This window comes from Capsicum annuum, chromosome 10 (genome assembly GCF_002878395.1).
Source record: "Capsicum annuum cultivar UCD-10X-F1 chromosome 10, UCD10Xv1.1, whole genome shotgun sequence".
Lineage (NCBI taxonomy): Eukaryota > Viridiplantae > Streptophyta > Magnoliopsida > Solanales > Solanaceae > Capsicum > Capsicum annuum.
In genome coordinates this window covers 219,316,129-219,340,926 of record NC_061120.1, presented here as the reverse complement: position 1 = coordinate 219,340,926, position 24,798 = coordinate 219,316,129, and the positions used below count along the sequence as shown (strand labels likewise).

General features: G+C 33.2%; 3 protein-coding genes, 1 long non-coding RNA gene and 1 pseudogene across 4 annotated transcripts; 3 read left to right on the top strand and 2 right to left on the bottom strand.

Annotated features, from left to right (window-relative positions):
• Positions 1 to 624: 624 nt before the first annotated feature.
• On the top strand, positions 625 to 2,361 carry LOC124887907 (NAC domain containing protein 50-like). Its single transcript, XM_047397836.1, has one exon. The coding sequence runs from the start codon at positions 625 to 627 to the stop codon at positions 2,359 to 2,361; it is 1,737 nt and encodes a 578-aa protein (XP_047253792.1).
• A 1,077-nt stretch (positions 2,362 to 3,438) lies between these two features.
• On the top strand, positions 3,439 to 5,848 carry LOC107843920 (annotated as a pseudogene).
• Positions 5,849 to 6,994: 1,146 nt separating this feature from the next.
• On the bottom strand, positions 6,995 to 11,682 carry LOC107843919 (calcium-dependent protein kinase 32-like). The gene is given in 8 exon segments (NM_001324615.1): positions 6,995 to 7,524; positions 7,631 to 7,861; positions 8,132 to 8,299; positions 8,441 to 8,556; positions 8,665 to 8,817; positions 9,784 to 9,927; positions 10,013 to 10,136; positions 10,737 to 11,682. Coding segments are annotated over 8 exon segments (1,575 nt in total). The 5' UTR covers positions 11,235 to 11,682; the 3' UTR covers positions 6,995 to 7,383.
• Positions 11,683 to 13,588: 1,906 nt separating this feature from the next.
• On the top strand, positions 13,589 to 21,210 carry LOC124887906. The gene is made up of 7 exons (XM_047397835.1): positions 13,589 to 13,678; positions 14,553 to 14,841; positions 14,949 to 15,072; positions 15,415 to 15,536; positions 15,638 to 15,870; positions 16,233 to 16,273; positions 21,138 to 21,210. Exons 1-7 carry the CDS (start codon positions 13,589 to 13,591, stop codon positions 21,208 to 21,210), a joined length of 972 nt encoding a protein of 323 aa, XP_047253791.1.
• A 1,820-nt stretch (positions 21,211 to 23,030) lies between these two features.
• On the bottom strand, positions 23,031 to 24,679 carry LOC107845175. The gene is made up of 2 exons (XR_001666736.2): positions 24,475 to 24,679; positions 23,031 to 23,448 (listed from the first exon to the last, which is right to left on the bottom strand). It is a non-coding gene; the product is annotated as an uncharacterized LOC107845175 (long non-coding RNA).
• Between the last annotated feature and the right edge of the window lie 119 nt (positions 24,680 to 24,798).

Here is a 24,798-nt window from a genome sequence, read left to right as displayed (position 1 = left end):
TTTAAGTCCTGTTTAACATTTTTTTTTTTGAAAAAATAACCCAACAATTTTTTGTTGTCCTTAGGGTGTGTCAATTATTAATGATAATTATTGCCCATGATTGTAGTGGAATAGATAAAATCCTTTCACCTTTAATTTGAAATTGAGTTCGAGCCTTCAAATGAAAAAATCAAAGAGGGCACCAGATATCGGACAATTTAAGTATTAATTTCAAACCACCATATTTGCTTTTTCATTATAATTAGTTGGTTTTCATATTTGATTTTGAAATGAAATACTTTCTCCATTTCAATTTGATTGACCTATTTTAATTTGACTTGCACAGATTTTAAAAAAGTAATGACGATTTTGAAATCTTGTGATTCTAAATATGCCATGTGAAATAATAATTAGTCGTGTATGTATTAAAACATTAAACAAAGTATTAATTAAACTCCTTTTCCTAATAATTGTTTAATTAGGTTGATTTAGGGTTAGTTAGTTAGTTACTTCCCGCCTTAAGCAAAGTCCCTAACCCTTACTTATAAATAGAACAATTTGAGAGTATTAACAGCCTTAGCAGTCACGTAAAAAGTTTCTTCTTAACATCTATTCTTTCAGCTTAACTTCTTCAAATATCCAGTAATGGGGTTATTGGGAATCAGGTTTCATCCTAGGGATGAAGAGCTTATTCGTTATCTACTCAAATTCGTTTCATGCAAGAATTACTCGTGTGATAATATTCGACTTGACGATCTTTATGGGAACAAGAAGCCATGGGAGATATTCGAAAGCAATTCGACAGGAGGGGATGGAGATGCTAAAAACGTTAAATATTTCTTTACTAAGTTGAAGAAGAAGAAATCGGATGGTAGGAGGTTTATCCGGACCGTGATTGGAGGAGGATCATGGAAGGGGCTCGACGGCGAAAAATCAGTTTATGATGGATTAAAGTTAGTTGGATCGAAGAAGAATTATAGATATCAATACAAAGGTTATCAAGCTGATGATGTTGTTTGGACTATGAGAGAATACAGTCTCGATGAGAAGATCCTAAAGGCGTTAAGGCGACGGGGTTTAATTCAATATGAGGACGTTGTTTTGTGTTGCGTTAAGCGTAAGATTAATGTGCATGCTCGAGATCATAAGGAATTGGGAGATTGTATGCCTATGGAAATTACCAGTGGAGACGAGGTTGTTGCTGCTGCCATGGATGCCACGCTTCAGACAACTCAACAATACGATTCGTGTCTATTAAATCGATTCACATCATCTGATGAACATAATAATGTGTTTCATGAGTTGCAGCAAGATCAAAATAGTGAGCAATTGATCAATCAGGTGCAGAATATTGAAGACATGGCACCTTTTGCTCAAAATCATAATGGCTATGTTGCAAGTTATATCGAGCAAGGGACAGTGAATTTCCAGGATTCGTGTCCGGTTTATCCATCCACGTTATCTGAACACAACGCGTTTCAAGAGTTGCAACAAGATCAAAATAGTGAACAAGTAAACGTCGTCCAAGGAAACAATATTGAAGAGATAGTGCCTTTTGCTCAGTATCATAATGACGATGTTACAAGTTATTCGGTGGAAGGAGCAACAAATTTTCAAGACTATACAGGGGCTAATTTTTCATCAACATTGGCTGATCTGCAGAACGATAGTGGAACACAGCCCCAGTTGCCTATCTGCATTAATGTACATGCTCGTGATCATAAGGAATTGGGAGATTATATGCCTATGGAAATTCCTATTGGAAACGAGGTTGTTGCTGCCATGGATGGCACGCTTCTGACAACTCAACAACATGATTCGTGTCTTTTAAATTCATTCACATCATCTGAACATAACAATGTGTTTCATGAGTTTCAACAAGATCAAAATAGTGAACAATTGATCAATCAGGTGCAGACTATCGATGAGATGGTGTCTTCAGCTCAAAATCATAATGACGATGTTACAAGTTATTCAGAGAAAGGGGCAACAAATTTTCAAGACTATGACATTGATTGTTACACAGGGGCTGATTTCTCATCAACATTGGCTGATCTGCTGAACGTTATTGGAACGCAGCCCCAGTTGCCTATCTGCATTGATGAATCTGGATGCAATTATCAACTTCCTCAGCAGCTTGGAAGTACTTGTATGGTACTTAATGAAGGAAATACTGATGTTGCCGCATTTGTGTCTGATCAGTGGTCAGCGTGTTGTGAGGATCAAGTGCAGAATCTTGAAGAGGCAGCACCTATTACTTTTACTGAGCCAACGGCCCCGTTAGCCATAAACAGTGACGAGTGCTTCTCAATGGAGGGATTATTTGACATTGATGACTTTATTGCAGCAGACTTCAGTTGGGCATCTGATTTGTTTGATTAGTATGCACAGCAGTTGACACTATTGTTAATTCACTTTGTATAGTCTGTTTCTTGTTTTATACATGGATATGTAGGTGAATTTTATTCATAGACTTAATAAAAATTGAGTTATTGGGAATACAGAAATACACACTTCGTTAAGGCATCTTCTTCTGTACATATGTTTCTTGTTTTCATTGGTATCGGAAGTTTCTATTGTAATGTGGCTAGCTGTACTCTTTAACTTCTTAGTGTTAGTACTACAATTCATTAGACGATGTCATCTATGTAGCTTGGACTCTTCAAAAACACTGTCGAGTGAGTGTCGAATCCTCTAAAAGCTACGCAATTTTGGAGGATCCTACACGAGTGCAGCACTGGTACTCGATCAGCCTCTACATACACCTCTCCAGTTGCTTTGTCAGTACTTAGCACCAAAATATATTACACCCAAATTCACCTCAGCTAAGCACATGTCTTAGTCGGAATCAAGATTTTCACTAAGGGAAGTTAAATAAAAAAAAAGTAAACATATAGACATTATCAATCTACATGATCTAATTTTCAGCGCGTTTGAACAAAGGTGGCTCCACCACTGGTCCTAGGTTCATATGTCTCCCTCATTATTAGAGTCAGTCAGATGGTCCAACACATGGAACTTATATCCACCATCCACTTGGCCATAGTCAACAGTAAATGGATTTGCCTTAATTTCCCACCTTTTCTCTTCTCTTCTGTCTCTAAAGTACACAACAACACCCATGTAACAACATCTTAGCTGTGTTTTTGACCCTTATTGACTGTTAGATCATTATCTATCCAAGAGATTAACACATAAAACAAGATTATACTAATAAATTATGATTCTTTTATTCTTGAAGTATGATTACTAAACAAATTAGCATCCACGGCAAAGAACCAATTAGTCCAAATCACAATATTTGTTAAGGCAAACTGATAAAAACTAGTAATAAAACTTTTTTCATATTCAAGAATCTATATATACTAATATATATCTCTAAAGAAATATATACACCATTAATTGCCTTCATCTTACAATATTTCTCTTAGTTGAAAGTTTCTGTTTAATCTTTTCATTATGGCTGCATTACTTGATATGAAGTTTCTAGTTCTTGTTTTGGCGATTCTTGGAATATGGGCGTCTCAAACTACAGCACGTACGCTTCCTGAAGAATCCATGATGCAAAAATACGAGCAATGGATGATTGAATATGGACGTGTATACAGAAACAATGCTGAAAAACAGAGTCGTTACAAGATATTCAAGGAGAATGTAGAGCGTATCGAAGCTTTCAATGATGCAGCAAACCAACCTTATAAGTTGGGAATCAATGCATTTGCAGATTTAACTAACGAGGAATTTAGAGCTGCACGAAATGGTTTGAAGATTCCATTCTGTGAACCGAAGATTACCTCATTCAAATACGAAAATGTTACTGCAGTTCCAACAACTATGGATTGGAGAACAAAAGGTGCAGTCACACCTATCAAGGATCAAGGACAATGTGGTAAGTCTTTCACCTTAAAACGCTCGGTCTAAGTTATATACGCTGACAGTGTAAAGATTCTTCACGTTATCCATGTATTTGGCATAAAGCACGTACGCTTGTCATAGAAAGTTACTAGAAGTAATTAATTTATACGTGACCTTCAGTGTATATAACTTTAACTCTTCTTGAAGGACTTACTATTGGTTTTCGTGTTCTACTCTTTAACATTTCTATTGAAAATAGGGAGTTGTTGGGCATTTTCTGCGATAGCAGCAACAGAGGGGATCACCAAACTCTCGACAGGAAAGTTGATCTCGCTATCAGAACAAGAGCTGGTGGACTGTGACAGAACGCGTGATGATCAAGGATGTGAAGGTGGTTACATGGAGGACGGGTTTGAAGGCGCAGCGACTGAAAAAACATATCCATACAAAGCTGCTGATGGAAGTTGCAACACGAAAAAGGAATCTTCTTCTGCAGCTGATATCAAAGGCTACGAAAAGGTTAAAGGTACCTGCAAACAACGAGAAAGCACTACTCAACGCTGTGGCAAATCAGTCTGTTTCAGAGTCCATCGATGCTAGTGACTTCTCGTTCCAATTCTACTCGAGTGGAGTTTTTACAGGCGCATGTGGAACTGTATTAGATCATGGCGTTACAGCAATTGGATACGGAAAAGCTGTAGACGGGACTAAATACTGGTTGATCAAGAACTCATGGAGTACTAGTTGGGGCGAAAACGGATACATAAGGATGGAAAGGGACATTGATGCTAAACAAGGACTATGTGGGATTGCCATGGATGCTTCTTATCCAACTGTTTAAGTATATTATACATTAATGTATAGCCAAAACAAAGGCATACTATTTATTATTTCACTTGATTATGTAAATATGCTAAAGAAACATGTCAATTTGTAAATTTGGAGTAACCTGTAAAGTTGCTGCCATGTGACCAGGAGGTCACGGGTTCAAGCTTTGGAAATAGCCTCTTGCAGAAATGCAAGGTAAGGCTGCGTACAATACACCCTTGTAGTGGGGCCCTTACCCGGACACTGCGCATAGCGGTAGCTTCAGTGCACCGGGCTGCGCTTTTTTATGTAAGTGTGCTAAAGAAACATGTCAATTTGTGTGTATATTGATCAATTTGGAAGCTGATTCAAGCTTCATTATCTGTACATAACTTATGTTAAAACTACAATATGAAGTGCATACTTCTGTTTGCGACAGTAAATTTCATTTAGACACTTGAATTACGGTTTGTTCCATTTGAGCACTTGAACATGACTTTTGTGTGTGTTTAAGTGCACAGAACGTCGATAAGTAAGCCGTAGAACCTCTGGTTTGTTCCAATTGAGACTGATGTATGTGATTAAAGGAGATGACATATATACTGTATTTAACTACCTTAAAGACGCTCGAGAATACATACAAAAGTTTTGAATGTGTCTAATCGAATCACTTTGTCATGTGTTCAGGTGCTCATATCAATCAGAACAAGCATCAGACACTTTTACGACACTTAATTAACTCCCTTATATGACAAAAATCATACAACAATCGACTAATACTATTCAAAATGAAAATAAATTTGTATAGATTAAATTTTATAAATAAAACATCTTTCACATTATCACATTCACCAATTGAACAAATCTTTCTATCTTTTGAGTAAAATAGACGAAAAGTTTTTTCTTCTCTTCTCTATAATATGCGCCTTTCAAAATTCGTATACAACAAATGAAAATATGATATGATCACTCTAAAATAGCTACTATATTATTTCATAGTTGACAGTTTTTAATTATAAAAATGGTTAAAATGAGTAACATTATATTTCTTAAATATTTGGCTTAAAATAAAATTTTTCATGTCAAAAATCACCTAAAATGGTTGAGTAATTTATTTATCGTAGTTAACTTAATTACCTAATAGGTGTTTGAAAATACATGAAAAAAATACCCCTTTTCCTAATAATTGTTTAATTAGGTTGATTTAGGGTTAGTTAGTTAGTTCGTTCCCGCCTTAAGCAAAGTCCCTAACCCTTACTTATAAATAGACAAATTTTAGTATATTAACAGCCCTAGCAGTCACATAAAAAGTTTCTTCTTAACATCTATTTTGCAGCTTAATTTCTTCAAAAGTTCAGTAGTGGGATTATTGGGAATCAGGTTTCATCCTAGGGATGAAGAGCTTATTCGTTATCTACTCAAATTCGATTCGAAGATCTTTATGGGAATCAGAAGCCATGGGAGATATCTGTTGATCTAATGATGAACAATAATGAAACACAGCCCCAATTACCTATCTATAATGAAGAATCTAGATATGATTATCAACATCCTCAGCAGATCGTCACGTGTCCTATGGCTCAAGAAAGTACTTGTATGGTACTTAATGAAGAAACTACTGATGCTGCCATGTTTGTGTCAACATGTTGTGAAGAGGCAGCGTCTATTACTTTTGCTCAGCCAACAGCCCCGTTAGTTATAAACAGCAACGAGTGCTTCCCAGTGGAGGGATTATCTGAACACAACACCTTTCAGTTGCAACAAAACCAAAACAGTGAACAAGTGAACGTTGTCCAAGAGAACAATATTGAAGAAGCAGTGCCTCTTGCTCAGTATCATAATGACGATGTTACAAGTTATTCGGAGGAAGGGGCAACAAATTTTCAGGACTATACAGGGGCTAATTTTTCATCAACATTGGCTGATCTGCAGAACGATAGTGGAACACAGCCCCAGTTGCCTATATGCATTGATGAATCTGGATATGATTATCAGATTGGAAGTACTTGTATGGCACTTAATGAAGGAAACACTGATGCTGCTGCACTTGTGTCTGATCAGTGGTCATTGTGTTGCGAGGAGCAAGTGCAGAATCTTGAAGCAATGGAGGGATTATTCAATACTGATGATTTTATTGCAGCAGACCTCAGTTGGGCATCTGATTTGTTTGATTAGCAAGCAGTTGACACTAGGCTATTGTTAATTCTCACTTTGTATAGTCAGAAAAAACACAATTTGTTAAGGAATCTTCTTGTTTCCATTGGTATCACAAGTTTCTATTATCCCAACTCAAATGTATGTGTACACAACACTTTAACTGTAAAACATGCTCAGAAACTGTCATATTCAATCAAAGATAAGTTAAAAGTTAGAAGACTGAATGAAGAGTACAATTTTGAATCTGAAATGGCGTTATCATTAAATAGTAAGACTCCATAACTGAATAATTGAAGCATACTTGCCAACCTATATACAACCACAATAATCACCTTTGCTAATCCTTCACCATATTCCCTCAGATCGTCCAAGACGAAAAAGAAAGAAAAAACACAACATGATTACAACAAAATGAACACATGAATGTTGGGGGACCTGGTAGTTATCCAACCCCTCCGGAAGAAAAATCACATAAACGGAAAAAATAAAGGCGGAATGATAGTTGAACGGGAAAGAAGAGAAGAATTTGGAAAGCCAAAAGGTGAGTTTTACTCTTCAAGATGTCATAAATCTGGCTTTGCTTAACTAGCTTTGTAAGGATCCATCCTTCATTAGTTTCAAGCTGAGACTATTATATCGCTCTCGTGAATACTGTCTTGACGCCTTCCTCCAATCTGTGCCAGCTTTCATCATTGCAGAGAACTCATCGTAACTTATCCGTCCATCCTGCAAGAGGATGAAACGTAAGCACATAATTATGCATGACGACGTCAGAAAAATACACGAGGAAACAGATCATAAAACACACAAAATAGAAGTATTCATTACTGACCTTGTCAGTGTCTACATCTTGCATAATAGCATTGATAACTTCTTCGCTGTTGGTTTCAATCTCGTCATCTAAAGCCTCCCTTAACTCGTCAATCTCTATATATCCGTTTTGGTTCTTATCAAAAAATTCAAACGCCGCCTTCAGGTGCTCCTCATTTGCCATCTTTCTTAAGTGGACTGAAATTGCTACAAACTCCCCGTAGTCCAAAAATCCATCTTTATCAACATCACCCTGTGAAATTACCACAGATTAGTTTCCTGTGCTCCTCCCAAGTAACATTACAATGCCTCAGTTAATATTGTTATGTGGTTATACGAGTCACCTTTAACTAAGATCCAGATGCTTGCAAGGGCGCATGGAGGAGTTATCAAATTGAACTAACAGCAGCAGTAAAATATTAAATTATTCGTCTATTTTATTGTTTTGAGATGATTCAAGTATTCAACTAGGTAATAAAAGAGGACTACAAGTCAAATACAACGCACAGAATTCAATACTTACAACATCCATAAGAATTTGCACATCAGATTCGGGAATTTGATGGCCAAGTTTCTGCAACCCCACTCTCAACTCGTTAATGTCAATCTTCCCTTTGTTACCTATATCCATCAACTGGAATCCCTCCTTTATTCCAGCCACTTCGTCCACAGTCAAATGCTCAGCAATCACCTGTCAGGTAGAAAGGCAATTTATTGAAGAAAATTCAAACCAAGACTAGCAGCTGTTACAAGAAAAACATTCACAGTAAAGAAGGAAAGAAAAGAAGAAACATCAATCGCTTCCTCATTTTACAAAGAGTTTGATGCGCACCCTTAAAGCTCTTTTCTTTAGCTTGTTCATCATAGAAAATTGCTTGAGCCTTGCTTTCACTGTTTCACCCAAAGAAACATTTGGATTCTTCTTTGCATTTTGTATCCAGGGATGATCTATAAGAAGTAAAGCAAAAATGCTAAGTTAAGCTTTGACGAGAAGTAATGAATTTTAACACGGCTTATGAAATAAATGAAGAGAACTCTTTTAGGCCAGTGCTTTACCTAGAACTTCTTGAGCAGTAAGCCTCTTGCTAGGATCAGGGTTAAGCATCCTCTTCACAAGGTCTTTTGCATTGTCGGAGACCTTAGGCCAAGGGTCTCTTTTGAAATTCACAACAGAACGAATGATCGCTTGAGCAACTCCTTGTTCAGTTTCTACAATGATAGAAAAACAAATTATATTAAACACCATCCTGACCATAACAAAATCGGTACGAGCATTTAACAGTTGACTGATAAAATACTACAGCAGCTAGATGACATTCTTCTTTCCGACGGTTATTATGGAGTATAAACTAAAGGAGATAGTATAATTGATTTGCCAAACACAGTTTGCTTGGAAACAGATTATTAGGAGGCGCCAATTAATATACCAAAAGAAACTGCAGTGAGAAAATTCTTTTTACCAGCAATGCTTATTTGAGATTGCAATAAAATTGGAGCAGGCTATTTGGGAGGTTTAGAGTATCAATTTAATAGGGCAACGGTCAAAGTTGGATAAATCGGAGGAAGTCAAGATGCATTTCACCAAGTCATTTTCAATGGGTAAATACCATGTATCCCGGTCAAAAAATTTTGAAAAGAAGAACAACTGCAATACACAAAAATATTACTCCATATAATCATCACTACAAAAAGTTGTCTCTTTTACTCTACGAATCTCATTTTGTGAAAGACGCTCCTAGAGACAAGATTGTAGGTGTGCAAGAATTATTTTCCCTCGATAAATAAAATTAGCAAGAAGGCATCACCAAATATTCTGGTGAAGTACAAAATCACCAAAAATAGTCTGCTGAAATAGATTTCCTTTATGTTCTTGAATTGACAGTAAAAGAGCATTCTTCTTTCTAAGATTTAACAATTTTTGGGCATTCTGTTTCAACAATTTTGCCTAACAGAATCGTCAAGGAATAATAAGTCCCCTTAAGTGCCCCCGCCCCAGAAAAAAAGAGTGGTGGTAATAATACTGAAATATGGAGTGGAAAGAGAGACAAGAATAAGATGAAGGCTGCCCTTTGGTTGGAGAATTTATCGATCCGTCTAGCAGTAGAACAGCAACATGCAAGACATTTTGCAATGTGAATCGCCAAAAACTTACCCTTCGAGGGTAAGGACACTAACCTGCCCAAAATGGTGGAACACCACACAGCAAGATGTAGAGAATTACTCCAGCACTCCATACATCTACTTCTGGACCATAATCTCTCTTCAGCACCTCGGGTGCCATGTAGTATGGACTTCCCACAATTTCGTTAAATCTTTCACCTATAAAACCAACATGACAAGCTAACCAATGAATATAATGTTCAATTATACAAATGCAGCAAGACATAAATATTAGGAAATTTACCAGGCTTAAAGAATACTGAGAGACCAAAATCAATTGCCTTCAATGGTGCTGTCTCTTTCTTGTTTTCAAACAAGAAGTTTTCAGGTTTGAGGTCACGATGCATGACTCCGTGCTTATGGCACATCTGTAACCCAAAAAAGAAGTGAATATCGAATAATAACTAACCAGCCATGTTTAGATACAAGTCAAAATATTGGTAAATTTGCATCTGGTCAAGCAGTTAATGTCTTTCCTTTTACAGATCTCCGAGAGAAATGGTGCAAAGAAAGCATACACCAATTACTCCACAGATCATTTTCCCCAACTTTTGAGTTGGACAATGTAGCATGTCACACCGTGCAACCGACTGAGAAATAATAACTTTGGAGCTTACTTGATAGGAGTTCAAAAAAGATCTACCACAAAATGAGGAACGGACCAAGCTATCTCACTCCTTTGTTAATTTTACGAATCCTAATTGCCAACAGGCTAGTTCGCTTTACAGAAAGCGATCTACTTAGCACGACAAAGTCTTTTTCATTCATTACATGACTAAACACATTCTTATATCATTACTACCCTAAAGTATATTAAGCAATCATGGCAATTCATTAAGCTGCTGCGATAATTCTCCCATTCTACTTTACTAACAAAAATTTCAAATCTAAATAACACTGTTAAGAGTAGATCATTAAATAACTAAGGAACAGCACAGCATTAAAAACAGGAAAACACAAATCTTCACCTGAATCACTTCAACAATTGTGCGAGTCACAGCAGCTGCTGCCCTCTCAGTATAATGCCCCCTCGCAACAATCCGATCAAATAGCTCACCGCCCTCACACAGCTCCATAACTATATGTACTGCATTATCATCCTCATAAGTATCCTTTAAGGTGACAATATTAGGATGCTTAGGCAAATGCTTCATGATCTCAACTTCTCTCCTTACATCCTCGATATCCACTCGAGTCCTAAGTTTCTTCTTGGATATCGATTTACAAGCATATACATCTCCAGTTGCTTTGTCGGTAGACAAATACGTAACCCCAAATTCACCTCTCCCAAGCTCACGCCCTAGCTCATACGTTGCCTCGATATCACAGCCGGTTGGATTATCCAACACATAGGACTTGTGTCCGTTCCCATGAGCATAATCAACAGAAAATGGATTTGGCTTATTTTTCCCCCTTTTCTTCTCCTCTGTGTCTGAAGTTTTTGGTACTGCACAACAATTACCCATTGAACCAGATCTTCAAAACCCAAGTACCTCAAAACTTTCAGCTAAAAGGGTCTCAAGATCTTAACTTTCCCACCAAACTAACACAACAAAAAGCTTCAATTCTCACAGGTAAAAATCCAATTTTCACCTCAAACTAAAAGGGTCAAAAAAATCTTACCTTTCCCCACTAAATCAACACAACAAAATCTCAACTTTCACAGCTAAATCACCAATTTCCACTCTATTAACCTCAAAAGTCTCTTTCAAGATTGCAACTTTACACTACTCAAACTTCAACCAAGATCCAATTTTTCAGCTAAAACAAAAAGGGTCTCAAAATTTTACCTTTCCCCAACAAATCCACACAACAAAACCTCAACTTTCACAGCTAAAACACCAAATTTTTCACTCAATTAACCTCCAACGCCAAAAGGGTATCTCAAGATTGCAACTTTACACTAAGTCAAACTTCAATCAAGATCCAACTTCTCCAAAAACGAACACATAAATCAAGAAAACCAAGCAAGTTGGGTTCCCTTAAATCCTCAAAAACTTCAACCAAGATCCAATTTTTACACAAAAAATCAAGAAAACAAGCAAGTGGGGTCCCTTTAAATCCTCAAAAACACCAAAATACTACCTAAGAAAAATCATAGATCTCACAAAAACCCAATAAAAGGAACAACAAACCCTGAGGTTTTTGTACAACAATTGAAAAATCAAAGTATTTGTAGATTAAAAAGAGGATCTTGAACAGAAAATTAATATGTGAACAAGGCTAAATTATAGAAACAAGAGAAGAGAGAGAGAGAGAGCAAAGGTCAAAATTAGTTTCATGGAAACTTCCCTAACTATGCACGTTGTTGCTTCAAACACTTCTAATGTGAATGTGTGTGTATTTTTTGACCACTTCTTGTTTTTCCCAAATTGTCCAAATCAAGAACCAATTGGAATAAACAAAATGGTTTGGTTTTGAAAAATAAAAAAATAAAAAAATAAAAAAAGTACTAAGTATATGTTTTGTTTATTTTTAAAAAAATGTCATTATTTGTAACAAATGCATGTTGGTGAAAAAGTATTGGCTAGTAATAATTTGTTTACAAAAAGTACTCCATCTTGTTTTCTTTTGTCATCACCACGAGTCCTATCCCACCACCCCCACCCCCACCCCAACCCTCTCCCTCCAATAATGTTTAATTTCTTAGGGATTGTTTGGTTGGTGATTTCGAAGGGAAGTCGTAGAGTAACTGGCAGAAGTTGTTGACATCTAACCTGGAGGTCACGAGTTCAAGTCGTAAAAACAATATCTTGTAAAAATATGATATAAGGTAAGTTACGTTGTTGTGGTTCGGCCTTTTCTCGGATCGCGCATGGCGAAAGATTTATTGTATCGAGTTGTCATTTGTTTGGTTGGTGATTCCGAAGGTTGGTCTTAGAGTAAATGGTAAAAGTTGTTGACATATGACTTGGAGGTCACGAGTTTAAGTCGTGAAAACAACATCTTGTAAAAATGTGGGGTAAAATTGCGTACAATAAATTAATGTGGTTCGGCCCTTACTCAAACTGCGCATAGCGGAAGATTTATTGCATCGAGCTGCCTTTTGTTTGGTTGGTGATTCCCAAGGGAAGTCTTAGCGTAACTGGTAAAAGTTATTGATGTATGATCTAGAGGTCACGAGTTCAAGTCATGAAAACAACATCTTATAAAAATGTGGGATAAGATTGCATACAATGAATTATTATAGTTCGACCCTTCCTCGGACCGCGCATAGCGGGAGGTTTATTGCACTGAGCTGCCTTTTGTTTAGTTGGTGATTCAAGGATCGCTTGTTAGTTGGTTTGGAGGTGAATTATGCAAAGTATATATCGAATTGTGCTTAAGTTATATCGTATTTGATAGCTGATTTAAATACAAGTTATTCATGTAAAAATTGAAGAGACATTTGATTTGCGATTAGAAAGCTACATAACTCAGGAGCAGATCTATTAAGGCCTGTGGGAGTGGCACGCCATCCGCAAACTTCAACGGAAACTCTATATATATAGCTGTATATAGAGAGAGATATAGTTAAATATTAAACATGACACCCAAAATAATAGAGTATTGTCTAATGCAATTGGCAAAGTGTTACACTTGTAGACCCAAGGTCGCGTGTTCGAACTTGGCCAGCAATATTTGTTTTTTAAAAATCATTTTGGCAGCAAACCAACAGGCGTAATAATTCTCAATTAAATAGGACGCATCCGCACAAAGCCACACTATTACCAATTTTGTATAAAAGTAATCTTATTTTTTGACCATTTTTTTTAATTTAATTATTTAAAAGGTACTTATCTTTCATTAAAATTAAAACAAAAACCCTATTTCCAAAGGAATGGACCAAATCAAAACATCTATGTTCTTGAGCTTTGCTGCTGCTGGTTGCTCTTTCTCTCTGCACTCTTGCTTGTTGCTTGCTCTCTTTGTAAGTTATTTTGAAAAATTATTTTGTTTCTCTTTCTTGAATCTAGAAATCCAAATTTGAAATTATCTTGATTTAGGAGAAAGTGTTCTGATTTTGTGAATTGAGATGGAGAATTTTTTTCAAGAAGGTTAATTATTCTCAATCTAGTTCTAGTAATGTCAATGTCAATCGTTCTTGTCTTATAACTGACCTCGATTTGGGTTCACTTAAAGCCGATCCGGGAGAAAGAAGACCTATTTCTGATTTATGATCCTCGAATACGAGATGAAGTGAGGAAATATTATATTGAAAAAAGGTCTTGTCAACCTATCTTGAAACCATATCCTTCAAGTGAAATAGGAGGTCGAATGTGTCAATTTGCTTCAAATTGGTTTAAAGGTTCACATTCGACTTGGTTGGAGTATAGTGTGAAGAAAGATGTCGCATATTGTCTTTGTTATTATTTATTCAAAAATGAATTTGTTCATGAAACTATAGGTGATTTTTATGCATCGAAGGGTTTTAGGGATTGGAATAAGACTCTTGAAAGATTTCGTTTGCATGTCGGTAAAGTTAATAGTGTTCACCACAAATGTTACAATAAGATGCTAAATTTATCAAATCGTCGTTAATCAATTCAAGTTGTTCTTGACAAACATTCTGAAAAGTCAAAAAGTGAGTACCGAATGCGTTTGGAAGCTTCAATTAATGTAGCAAGACTTCTTTTGTATTATGGATTGCCTTTTTGAGGTCATGACGAAAGTGAATCTTCAAGTAATCAAGGCTACTTTTTAGGATTTTTGTGGTGGCATGGAGACAACAATCCCGATGTGGGAAAGTGATATTAGAAAAAGCTCTTCAAAATGATACTTTGACTTGTCCTATGATCCAAAAGGATATTGTCGATGCTTGTGCTAAAGAAACATTGAAAGTTATAATTGCGGACTTGAATGGAGATTATTTTGGTATATTAGTTGATGAATCCAAAGACATCTCACACAAAGAACAAATGGCTCTTGTTTTGAGATATGTTGATAAAAAGGGTGAAGTAGTGGAACGATTTATCGGTCTTGTCCATGTTAGTAATACATCGGCTTGCTCATTGAAGAAAGAAATTTATTCTTTGCTTGCCGATCATTCACTCGGTCCATCCAAAATACGTGGGCAAGGTTATGATGGAGCTAGTAATATGAAGGGAGAGATAAATGGTTTCAAAACTTTATTATGAAAGATAATCCTTCGGCGTACTATATTCATTGTTTTGCACATCAATTGCAACTAACACTTGTAGCTATTGCTAAAAAACATGTGGAAGTTGAAGACTTTTTTTATCATGTTACTAATGTGTTGAATGTTATTGGAGGATCTTTTAAACGTCGAGATTTACTTCGTCATCACCAAGCCGAAAAGTTGAAGTAATTACTTGAGTCCGGTGAAGCTCATACCGGACAAGGATTAAATCAAGAGCGTGGTCTTCAAAGACCGGGTGATATTCGTTGGGGATCACATTTCAAAACATTATTATTTTTTCATTCATTGTTCATGTGCTTGGAGTGATTGAAATTGAAGGTTCTACTTCAAGTGATAGAAATCAAGCGGAATATCTTTTGACAAAGGTTAGAACATTCAAATTTGTTTTTATGCTTCACTTGATGTTGAAAGTGTTGGCCATGTCAAATGAGTTGAGCAAGATTTTATAAAAAAAAAGATCAAGATATTGTTAATGCCGTGGAGTTTCTTAACATCTCAACGAAAAGATTGCAAGATATGAGAGAGAATGGGTGGGGATCTTTGTTGAATGATATTTCTTCATTTTGTGATTCACATGATATCTTGATTCCCAAATTAGATGAGCCTTATTTTCCCGGAAAGTCAAAGCGTAAGTGTTTAGATGTTTGTTATTCGTACCACTTGCGTGTTAAAATCTTTTGTGCGGTCATTGATGTGCAACTTCAAGAGCTTAATGAGCGTTTGATGTAGTGAGTAGTGATTTGCTTCTTGGGATGGGTAGCTTAAATCCTGTCAATTCTTTTTATAACTTTGACAAAGATAGAATCATGGCTTTAGCAAAGTGTTATCCAAATGAGTTTGATGATGGAAAGCTTCGAGATTTGAGTTACCAACTTGATACCTTCATAATTTATATGCGAGGTGGTAATGCCAAGTTCTCCAACTTGCAAGGAATTCATGATTTGGCAAAGGCATTAGTTGAGGCAAATCTTGTGGAGACTTATTCACTTGTTTATTTACTTGTGAAGTTGATTTTAATTTTACCCGCGCTACGGCAACTGTTAAAAGAGCATTCTCTTCCATGAAACACATAAAAAATGAAGTGCGAAATAGTATTGGGGATCAATATTTAAATGATTGTTTTAGTATGTTACATAGAGCGTGATGTATTTGCAAATGTAAGTAATGATGTTATCGTTGATCATTTTTAGAATATGAAAACTCGTCGTGGGCAATTGTAATGAATTATGGATATTATGATATTAGTAATATTATTAAAAGTTTTAAGTTTGGTCATTTTATTATTGTTCTTTTATTATTGATTGATTTGTTAATTGTCCTATAGACCAAAAAGATGAATAATCCAATTGAATTACTTGGCACCCGGTAAGTTCGGATCTTGGATCCGCCTCTGACATAACTAGTACATGCAAAATTTTATTGTGAACTCTATATTATTTTATACAAAAAAAAAATGTGAAATAACTAATACATGAATAACTAAAATCGACAAATTCAAACCTACATAAAATAATATATAAATTTTCTCATACCTAATTTATGTGTTACTAATACTTATGTAACTCTAACGAGCTAGCAAATGTGTTATTGCTAATCTCAAAATAAAAGATCCTACAAAACGTGAGATAGACTAATCTTGAGTTTAATTTTGAAATTATAATCTCTTAATTTTAAATCAAACCATACCTAAACAAAATTTTAAAATTATCATTTTTTTTTCTTTCATAATTTAATTTCTTATAAAGTTAAAGTCTTTTGTTGTGGTCATACTTGGACAAAATTGTAGCATTTTTTTTTGTTTCTCTCCATCTAGAAGTCATATCCAAGGGTTGAAATAATGAAAAAAGAACCTAAAATAGAAATTTTAATTTCAATGAACAAATTAAATTCCAAACAAAATAAATGAGTGTAGCAAAATTCATGTTGACAATTATATCCACTTCTAGAAGAGACTATTAAAAGTTCCTATTAATAGTAGTAGTAGTAAAGTATGTTGCCTTTTATTTTGGAGAAATATTCACTTTAATATTCCTCAATTAGATGGGAATCACAGGGTATCTATTAAACCGCCGTTTGGTGCACTAACATTTCTACTATTAATAATAATAAATAATAATATATTCAGTATAACTTGATAAGTAAAATCTGAACAGGATAGTGTATATGTAAGTCTTATTTTTATCTTGTGCAGATAAGAAGGTTATGTCGATAAGTGCAGTTTAGAGATGTTGACAGATCCAGAATTTTGGTATTGTGGATGCTCGAAAAATTTGAACACACACATTGAAATTCAAAATTTTAAGGTTTCGTCTGTAAATTAAAACAATCGGTTATCTTCTTGACTTATTGGGTGCTTTTTTATATCTCGTACAAATTTTTATGCATTTTATAATATAATTATATCTATTTTTTGTTGAAATTAAACGGGTACTAGAGCATCATAATATTGACTATAAATCCGTCCCTATTGATATAATTTTATTCTTAACTTGTGAAGATAGACAGGTTATTCCGATAGACTTTCGATATAAATAAAACATATGAAAATCAGTAAGAAAAGAAAAACAGTAGTGAAGAAAATATATATAAAATAATGAAGAAAAAAAAAAGCAGCAATAACAATTCGTAAAGAGAAAAATAACATGTATTAAGAAAATTGATGCATATACATATGTATTATTTTATTATACCAAAAAAGTTATTTTGTCCCCTTTTAAAATTACATACTTTAGAGATCATTTTGTTTGTGTATTGAGAACAAAATTATTATAAATTATTTACTCGTGGGATAAATCATAATATTACTTCATCTTTTGAAGAAGGAAAGAAATGATCTTTTTTTTTGCTTTATTTTTTAAATAAACTTCATTTTTAGTTGGTATAAGCATAATAACATATTCTTATAAAAGTCCAAATTTCTGTTACCTACTCTCATTATGTTAATAGTATAAAATATAATAAATTTCTCCAACTTTTATTAGCTTATTAGGCTTTTTTGTCCTATCATATTTGATTCCCAATTAATTGGGGGTCTAATATTTTTTAAAATAATTTTATTTGTATATAATTACTTTATGCGTTTCATTTTATACGAAAGTTATGACTTTTGTCACTTATTAAAAATATTTTAGAAGTTGTAATTTTAAGCGCGTTAATATAATTGTATTGTTATAAAAGTACGTCATAAAGATAAATGAAGCAAATGATAGTTAAACTATTTTAAATATAAAAAAAAACTGTTTTTTTTAACTCTAATTATTAATAATTACTATATTTTTGTGATTGTCATTTTTTAAAAGTGAAAGGGTACTTTAGTTATTTCGTGCCGTATGATGTAAGTTGTATTGAATTGGTCAAACTTGGGTGATTTGACTTTGCATACAATATTTCAATTATGATTTCTAAATATTAAAATAATACACATAATAATAAATATACAACAAAAAGTGATATTTTGTTGACTCTAGTCCACATGAATTGGACTATGAATCATTTTACTATTTTTAAAATTATTTTACTTTAGTTCGAATCTTGATTCTAGTGGCGATAAATCATTGAGAATTGTGATGGAAGGGATAAGATTAATCCACCTTAATCAAATAAAAACTCGTGTTAGAAATATATATATATATATATATTAATCTATTTAGAGGATCTAATACATGATATTTTAATGTTGCTGTCGAAAATCGCATGAGAAAAAAAAGAAGTGTATCTTTAATTAAAAATAAAGTTAAGGTATAAATAATGAGTTTAGTGTGCGTTAATTTTTTAATTTCTTGTTAAACAAGTATAGTTGGTTTTATATGTAGATTAATTTGGTGATTAAAGTAACTTAATAATTTCATATATTTTAGCTGCTTAATTTGGTCATTAAGTCAAAATTGGCATGCTATATAATCTTCTTTCCTCTTTTTATACACCCCCTCCCCCCCACCCCCCCCCCCCCACACCCACCAGAAAAAAGAAGAAGAAGAAGAAATATCTTAAATAATATTATAATAATTGAATGATTCCCATCTAGTTAGTTTATTGACTCTATCCTCGCTACTCAAAAAAAAAAAAAAAAAGTTTATTGACTAATTCTGTAGCCCAATGGTTGTATTTCAATTTATAGAAAAATAAATAAATTATGTCAAAGTCTAATTGCAATCTTGATTGACTGGAGAACACAATCGTTGAAGAAAGTCAAAATTGAAGTTGTTTAAATAAACAAATTTATGTGTATATACTCTTTAGTTCTTGGAAGAAATTAATTGCAAGTCATATGTATACTACATAACATATGTATACTAATATGTGTATAACAGTATAAGCATGTTTGTGACGATCTACGCGCAATATTACTCTTTGTGGAACTATATAGATATTATCGTTACTAAAATCAGGAAGTGCTTTTTTGTAACGAGTTTTATGAAATGTCATGAAATCCTACTTTTTGTGATGACTAAAGGAGTTGCGTACCATGAGAAAATCCGACTTCTTATAAAGTTTTTACATCACGCCCCTAGGAAATTTACTCGTTTTTTTTGTTTAATAATTTTTATCATTCACACTCAACTTTTTTTTGGAAATTTCTGGGGGAGCTTCGTCAGAAATTGGCTCGTTGGAAGACCTTTCAACGGACTTTCCATCAAAAATCTCATATTTCCTGTGGACATCCCTCTGAAATTCGCTTGCTTTTAGTAGTTGCGCGTAGTTAAAGCTTTGCAAGTTTGCTACTAAAATGAAGTTATACGAATCATTTCACATCCAAATCGGAATCAGAATTTTCACTAATATATGATGTAGTTTTTTTATAAAGGTTGTCAATTACTTCATCTTGTATGCTTCACAATTTGCCAAAAATTACAACATGCATGCCAACCAACATTAATTTTAACCTACCAATAGACTCTTCATGGACATACTATACATGCAGGGGCAGAGCCACCTTATGGTTAGAGGTTTATCCGAACCTTCTTCGGCTAAATTTTTTACTATTTATATATGGTTAAAATTATTTTTATGTATATATAGTTGATGTTGAACCTCTTTTGGCTAGTTCGCGTGCTCACTTATTTCAATTTTGAACCGGCTTAATGAAAATTCTGACTCCGCCACTGTATACATGCAATGATCCACACTGTAATCTAATGGGCTAAAAAGGACCACTGCAGGTAGCAATAAATGGAATTTGTTAACATGAATTAGACAAGAGCAAATATTTTTCTGTCCAATATTGATCCAACATACATGTAGGGTCTGTGAAGATATTGGATGAATTTGTAAATTAATCGAGTCGATTTCATGATTACAAGTTCGTTTCATACAAGACTCGGCTAGACTAAGATTATATACGTTCTCATTATGAGAAGAGATCATTCAGACATATCTAAATAGATACTATGTTTACGTATGAATTTCTACATCATGATTGTGAATACGTATCATCGGAAGCACCAGAGATCAAAATAACTCTTACAATTAGTTCAAATGCCACAGTGTTTACTGTGTGTTTAATTTAAACATAGAGTACATGTAGGGGTCGTTTGGTAGAGGGGATAAGATAACTAATCTCTGGATTAATTTAGAAGAGGAGCTTATCTCATGTTTGGTTGGGACAAAATGCATGGGATAACTCATTCCGAGATTAGTTATTCTGAAATTTTAGTGTTTAGGGTGGGATAACAAATTCAGAGATAACTAATCTCGGAATAACTTATTTTCCAACCAAACGCCCCCTTAAAGTTTTATGACCATAAGACAAATAGTATATGTGGTTGAGCTAAAACGCCTCCTTTTTTGAAAGTTCCCATTGACAACATTCAATTCATAGCCCACAAAATACTTACAACTGAAAGCCCAAAATAATAAAAAAAGGAAAAATAACAGAAACTAGTATATTTAAGGCTATAATTACAATAAATAGAAATACAATTCAAAAATTACAACTTATAGCAAAAGTAGCAATACTTTACCCTCTTTTTAGAGAGGAGCGTGTATTTCTCCATCAGTTTGCCTTTTCCCTTTTTTCACGCAATATTCATTTCTCTCTCTCTCTAATTAACCGCATCTTCTATTTTTTTTTTCAATTTCTACTTTTATCTCTCAATCTTTTGATAAACAGTGTGCTCCATAGTATTTGCATCTCATCTTTTCACATAATTTTTATTTTTTTTAATTTTTTTAGTATTGCTTTCTTCTGTTTTTTTTTTGGTGTTTTGTGATTTTTTTGGTGTTTTTCCAGTGAAGGAATGCCGCTTCCGGCGATGGATGGGCTGGTGGCTTCGATTAGACTCGCTGGTTTAACATATTTTTGATAAACACATAGATTATTGTTGCCTACAAAAGAAGAGTTTAACTGGTTTCCTCTAATTGCTTATCCATGAGACAGCATCATAGGCTATGACATCCAGTTTTCAACATTTCTTGTTCTATTAATATGATTTCCTTATCTTTATTACCGTGACCATGAGCGGAAGTCGTTTTCAAGTGATCTCTTGCTAAAAAATATTTTGCTTTTTTACTATTTTGATGGGAGTACTGTTGTATCTACACTTCCTTAGAGATTCTCTAATCTGTGGTTCATTATATGATTGCAAAATATCAGGAAGTAAATCCTGGTGTTTTCACAATAGTAACTTTCCCATTCCTCTTTGTTGTCATGTTCGGAGACTAGGGACATGGTATATGCCTGTTTCTTGCAAGGCATTTTTCGGTGGATTTTCAACGGAGGGAGGGTCCATCCGGCGAATTGCACCGTGACGGTGATCAGCAGCGACAATAATGGCATTTTACCAACGAGTATTAACCGAAATCAATCACAGGGGTTGAATTTTATTCGCTGATTTTGCAGATCCAGTCTTAGCCAGTTTTTATGGTTTTTTTGATAATGTGATAGCGATGGATCAGTATATTTTGACGAGATTTCTATAATATGTAATTTTTACTGTATAGATATGTATTTGTATTCTGTAATGATAAGATTTGTATTTATATTTGTATTTGTATTTGGTACTGATAAGATTTGTATTTGCTACAATGTAGATATGTATTTGTATTTAGTATTGTAAAATTTGTATTTATTTCAGTATAGATATGTATTTTTTTAGTTGTAATCTTACATTTTATGGACAATATGTTCATATATGTATTTTTATCTTTATGAATAAAACATATGTTCATTCCAATTTGCATATGTATTTAAGTCTAATCCAAATACATTTTTCAGAAATATGTATGTATTCTTGTTATTTATATGCAGACATGTTTTACTAACGCATATGTATTTTACTAAATCGTTATGTTATACATGCTACAATTTATATATATATTTAGATTTTTGATGTTTAAACTTTTCAAATAGAATATTTGGTGGTTTGTTTATGTAAATGTTAAAAATATGTCTTTATTAACTTCTGTTGTAGCCAATTTTTGCATATGTATCTATGTCTAATGCATATGTATTTTTCATTTATGCTTATATATGCATATGTTTTTTTTTACAGATTTGCATATATATTTTTGAACAATACGTAGTTATTGTATTGTTATGCACAAGTCCATATAGATTTATGAGTCATATGTATTTATTAATAATACATATGTTCATTCCAATGTACATATGTATTTTTACTAACGCATAGATATTTTACAAGTCTGTAGGTATTTTTTTTTCTGATATGCATATGTATATATAATTATCTGAATATATATTTTTCTGCAATGTATATGTCTATATAATTGTCCAGTTAAATACATGTAGATCTTACCATATATATATATGCATTTATGACTAATGCAAATGTATTTTTCAGTTATGAAAAATACATATGTTCATCCCAATTATGACTAAATACATATTTATGAATAATTCATACGTTCATTCCAGTTTGCATATGTATTTATGTCTAATGCAAATACATTTTTTTAAAAATACGTATGGATCCTTACTATTATATACAGACGTGTTGTACTAACGCATATGTATTTTACTAGTATGAATATATATTTTTCATGATATGCATATGCATATATATATGTATATATATATATATATGTCTTACAAAATATATTCAAAATAAATTAAGTTAATCAAGCTCGGTAAAATAGATACAACATTAAAACTATAACAAGTTCAAAATTTAGAAAAACATAATTCTCAATGAAAAAATTCAACAATTATTTTTTGACTAAATACATCAACAAACTTTTCATTTGTTGTATTTCCTATATGAACGTCTATTGTGACCTTTAAGCCCACATGAACTACAACAATTTTTGTTTTTCTTCCCAAACATATCTTTTCTGGATTTTTTATGATCCTTCTTTGGAGGTCTTCCAGAGGGTCGCTTGTGTTTTGGAGGCAAAACTACCTCCTCCAATATTTTCTGTGGTTTTACCCAGTCATCTTTATGTGGTAGAGGATAAATTAGAAGAACATACGTTCTCAAGACAGTTTCTTTCACCTCATTCTTCTTTTAGAATCTCAAAGAACCAAGTTCAAGATGCATCATTTTCAGAATCATGTACACCATATGCCAATAGAACTATGTGGCCTGCATATGAAAAAAAATACATATAAGAGTACATGATTTATAGACACAAAATACTGTATGTGTATATTATAAATACATATTGCTGAAAACATACATAACTGCCAGTGAACGTCTAACCATACTGCATATGTATTTTATAAATACATACTACTGGAAACATATGTAAATTCCAGTGAACACATAAACATGTTGCATATGTATATTACAAATACATGCAGCTGGAAACATTTGTAACTGCCACTAAACACATGAACATACTGTATATGTATATTTTAAATACTTACAGCTGAAAACATATGTAACTGCCAGTGAACATATAAACAGAGTGCATATGTATATTATAAATACATACATCTGGAAATAAATATAAGTTCAAATAGTAGTTATCCTCGACTAAAATTCAAATTTAATGCATAATAATTATATCTCAATTTTCAAATTACATAAACAATGATAACTTTGAATTTGAAAAAAATCACTCAGAATATTTTTTTCAAAAATTGATAAAATTCAAAATACGATCTCAATTTTTGAACTCCATGACTGTTACGCAATTTTGTTATACAATTTTCAGATTTTTTCGCAATTATATTTTTTGAAAATAACAAATCAAATATAGTTTGTTTATCGTTTCCAAAAATTTTCTTAATTGAATAAATATGATCTTAAAGTTTGTTTATCCATACCTGTAATTGTCGCGTTGTTTATTCAATTGTTCTTCGTAAAATACAGATGTTCATCAACGATATTCCAATTACTCATTTTTTTTTTTGAATATGCTTTTAAAATTTAAAATTTAACATATAAAAATTGTAACTTATGTCGCTATAAATACATAACGACAAATAAAATAGTGAATTTGATCAAAAAAAATATCGCTGACAAAATTTTAAACCAGAAAATTTAAAATACACTACAAAAAATTAAACTTTATGAATGTTGAGCAAACTTGTTATTACATTTCTACAAATTTTCGCAATTACAAAAAAAAAAAAAAAAGCAATCTCAATATTTGTTTATCCATACCTGTAAATGACGTGATTTTTTTTTTCAATTATATTTCGTCAATTTCAGAAACGTTGCCAAATGATATTGGAATCACCCAATTTTTATTTTTTTTTGAATTTGATTTTGAGTTGTTGTTTATGGAAAAGGTTTTTTGAATTAAGTTAATGTGTTTTAATGGTTAAGGTAAAATTAAAAGAGTCATAAAAGGTGGCTACAAATAAGGAATAGTTTCATTCCTTACTTAACTCTAACTAATTAGAGTTAAATAAGGAACGGATGCCCTATTTATACGTGTATTTTTATAACAATCTTTTACTGAAATATAAAATACATATTGCTATT

Bases quoted from the DNA above. Each gene is read 5' to 3' on its own strand.
- LOC124887907 (XM_047397836.1), top strand. From the start codon at position 625: ATGGGGTTATTGGGAATCAGGTTTCATCCTAGGGATGAAGAGCTTATT.
- LOC124887906 (XM_047397835.1), top strand. From the start codon at position 13,589: ATGGACCAAATCAAAACATCTATGTTCTTGAGCTTTGCTGCTGCTGGT. The intron at 15,871-16,232 runs GCAAATCTTGTG...ATTGTCCTATAG, and splicing joins TGGCAAAGGCATTAGTTGAG to ACCAAAAAGATGAATAATCC. The intron at 16,274-21,137 runs GTAAGTTCGGAT...GTGTTTTTCCAG, and splicing joins ATTGAATTACTTGGCACCCG to TGAAGGAATGCCGCTTCCGG.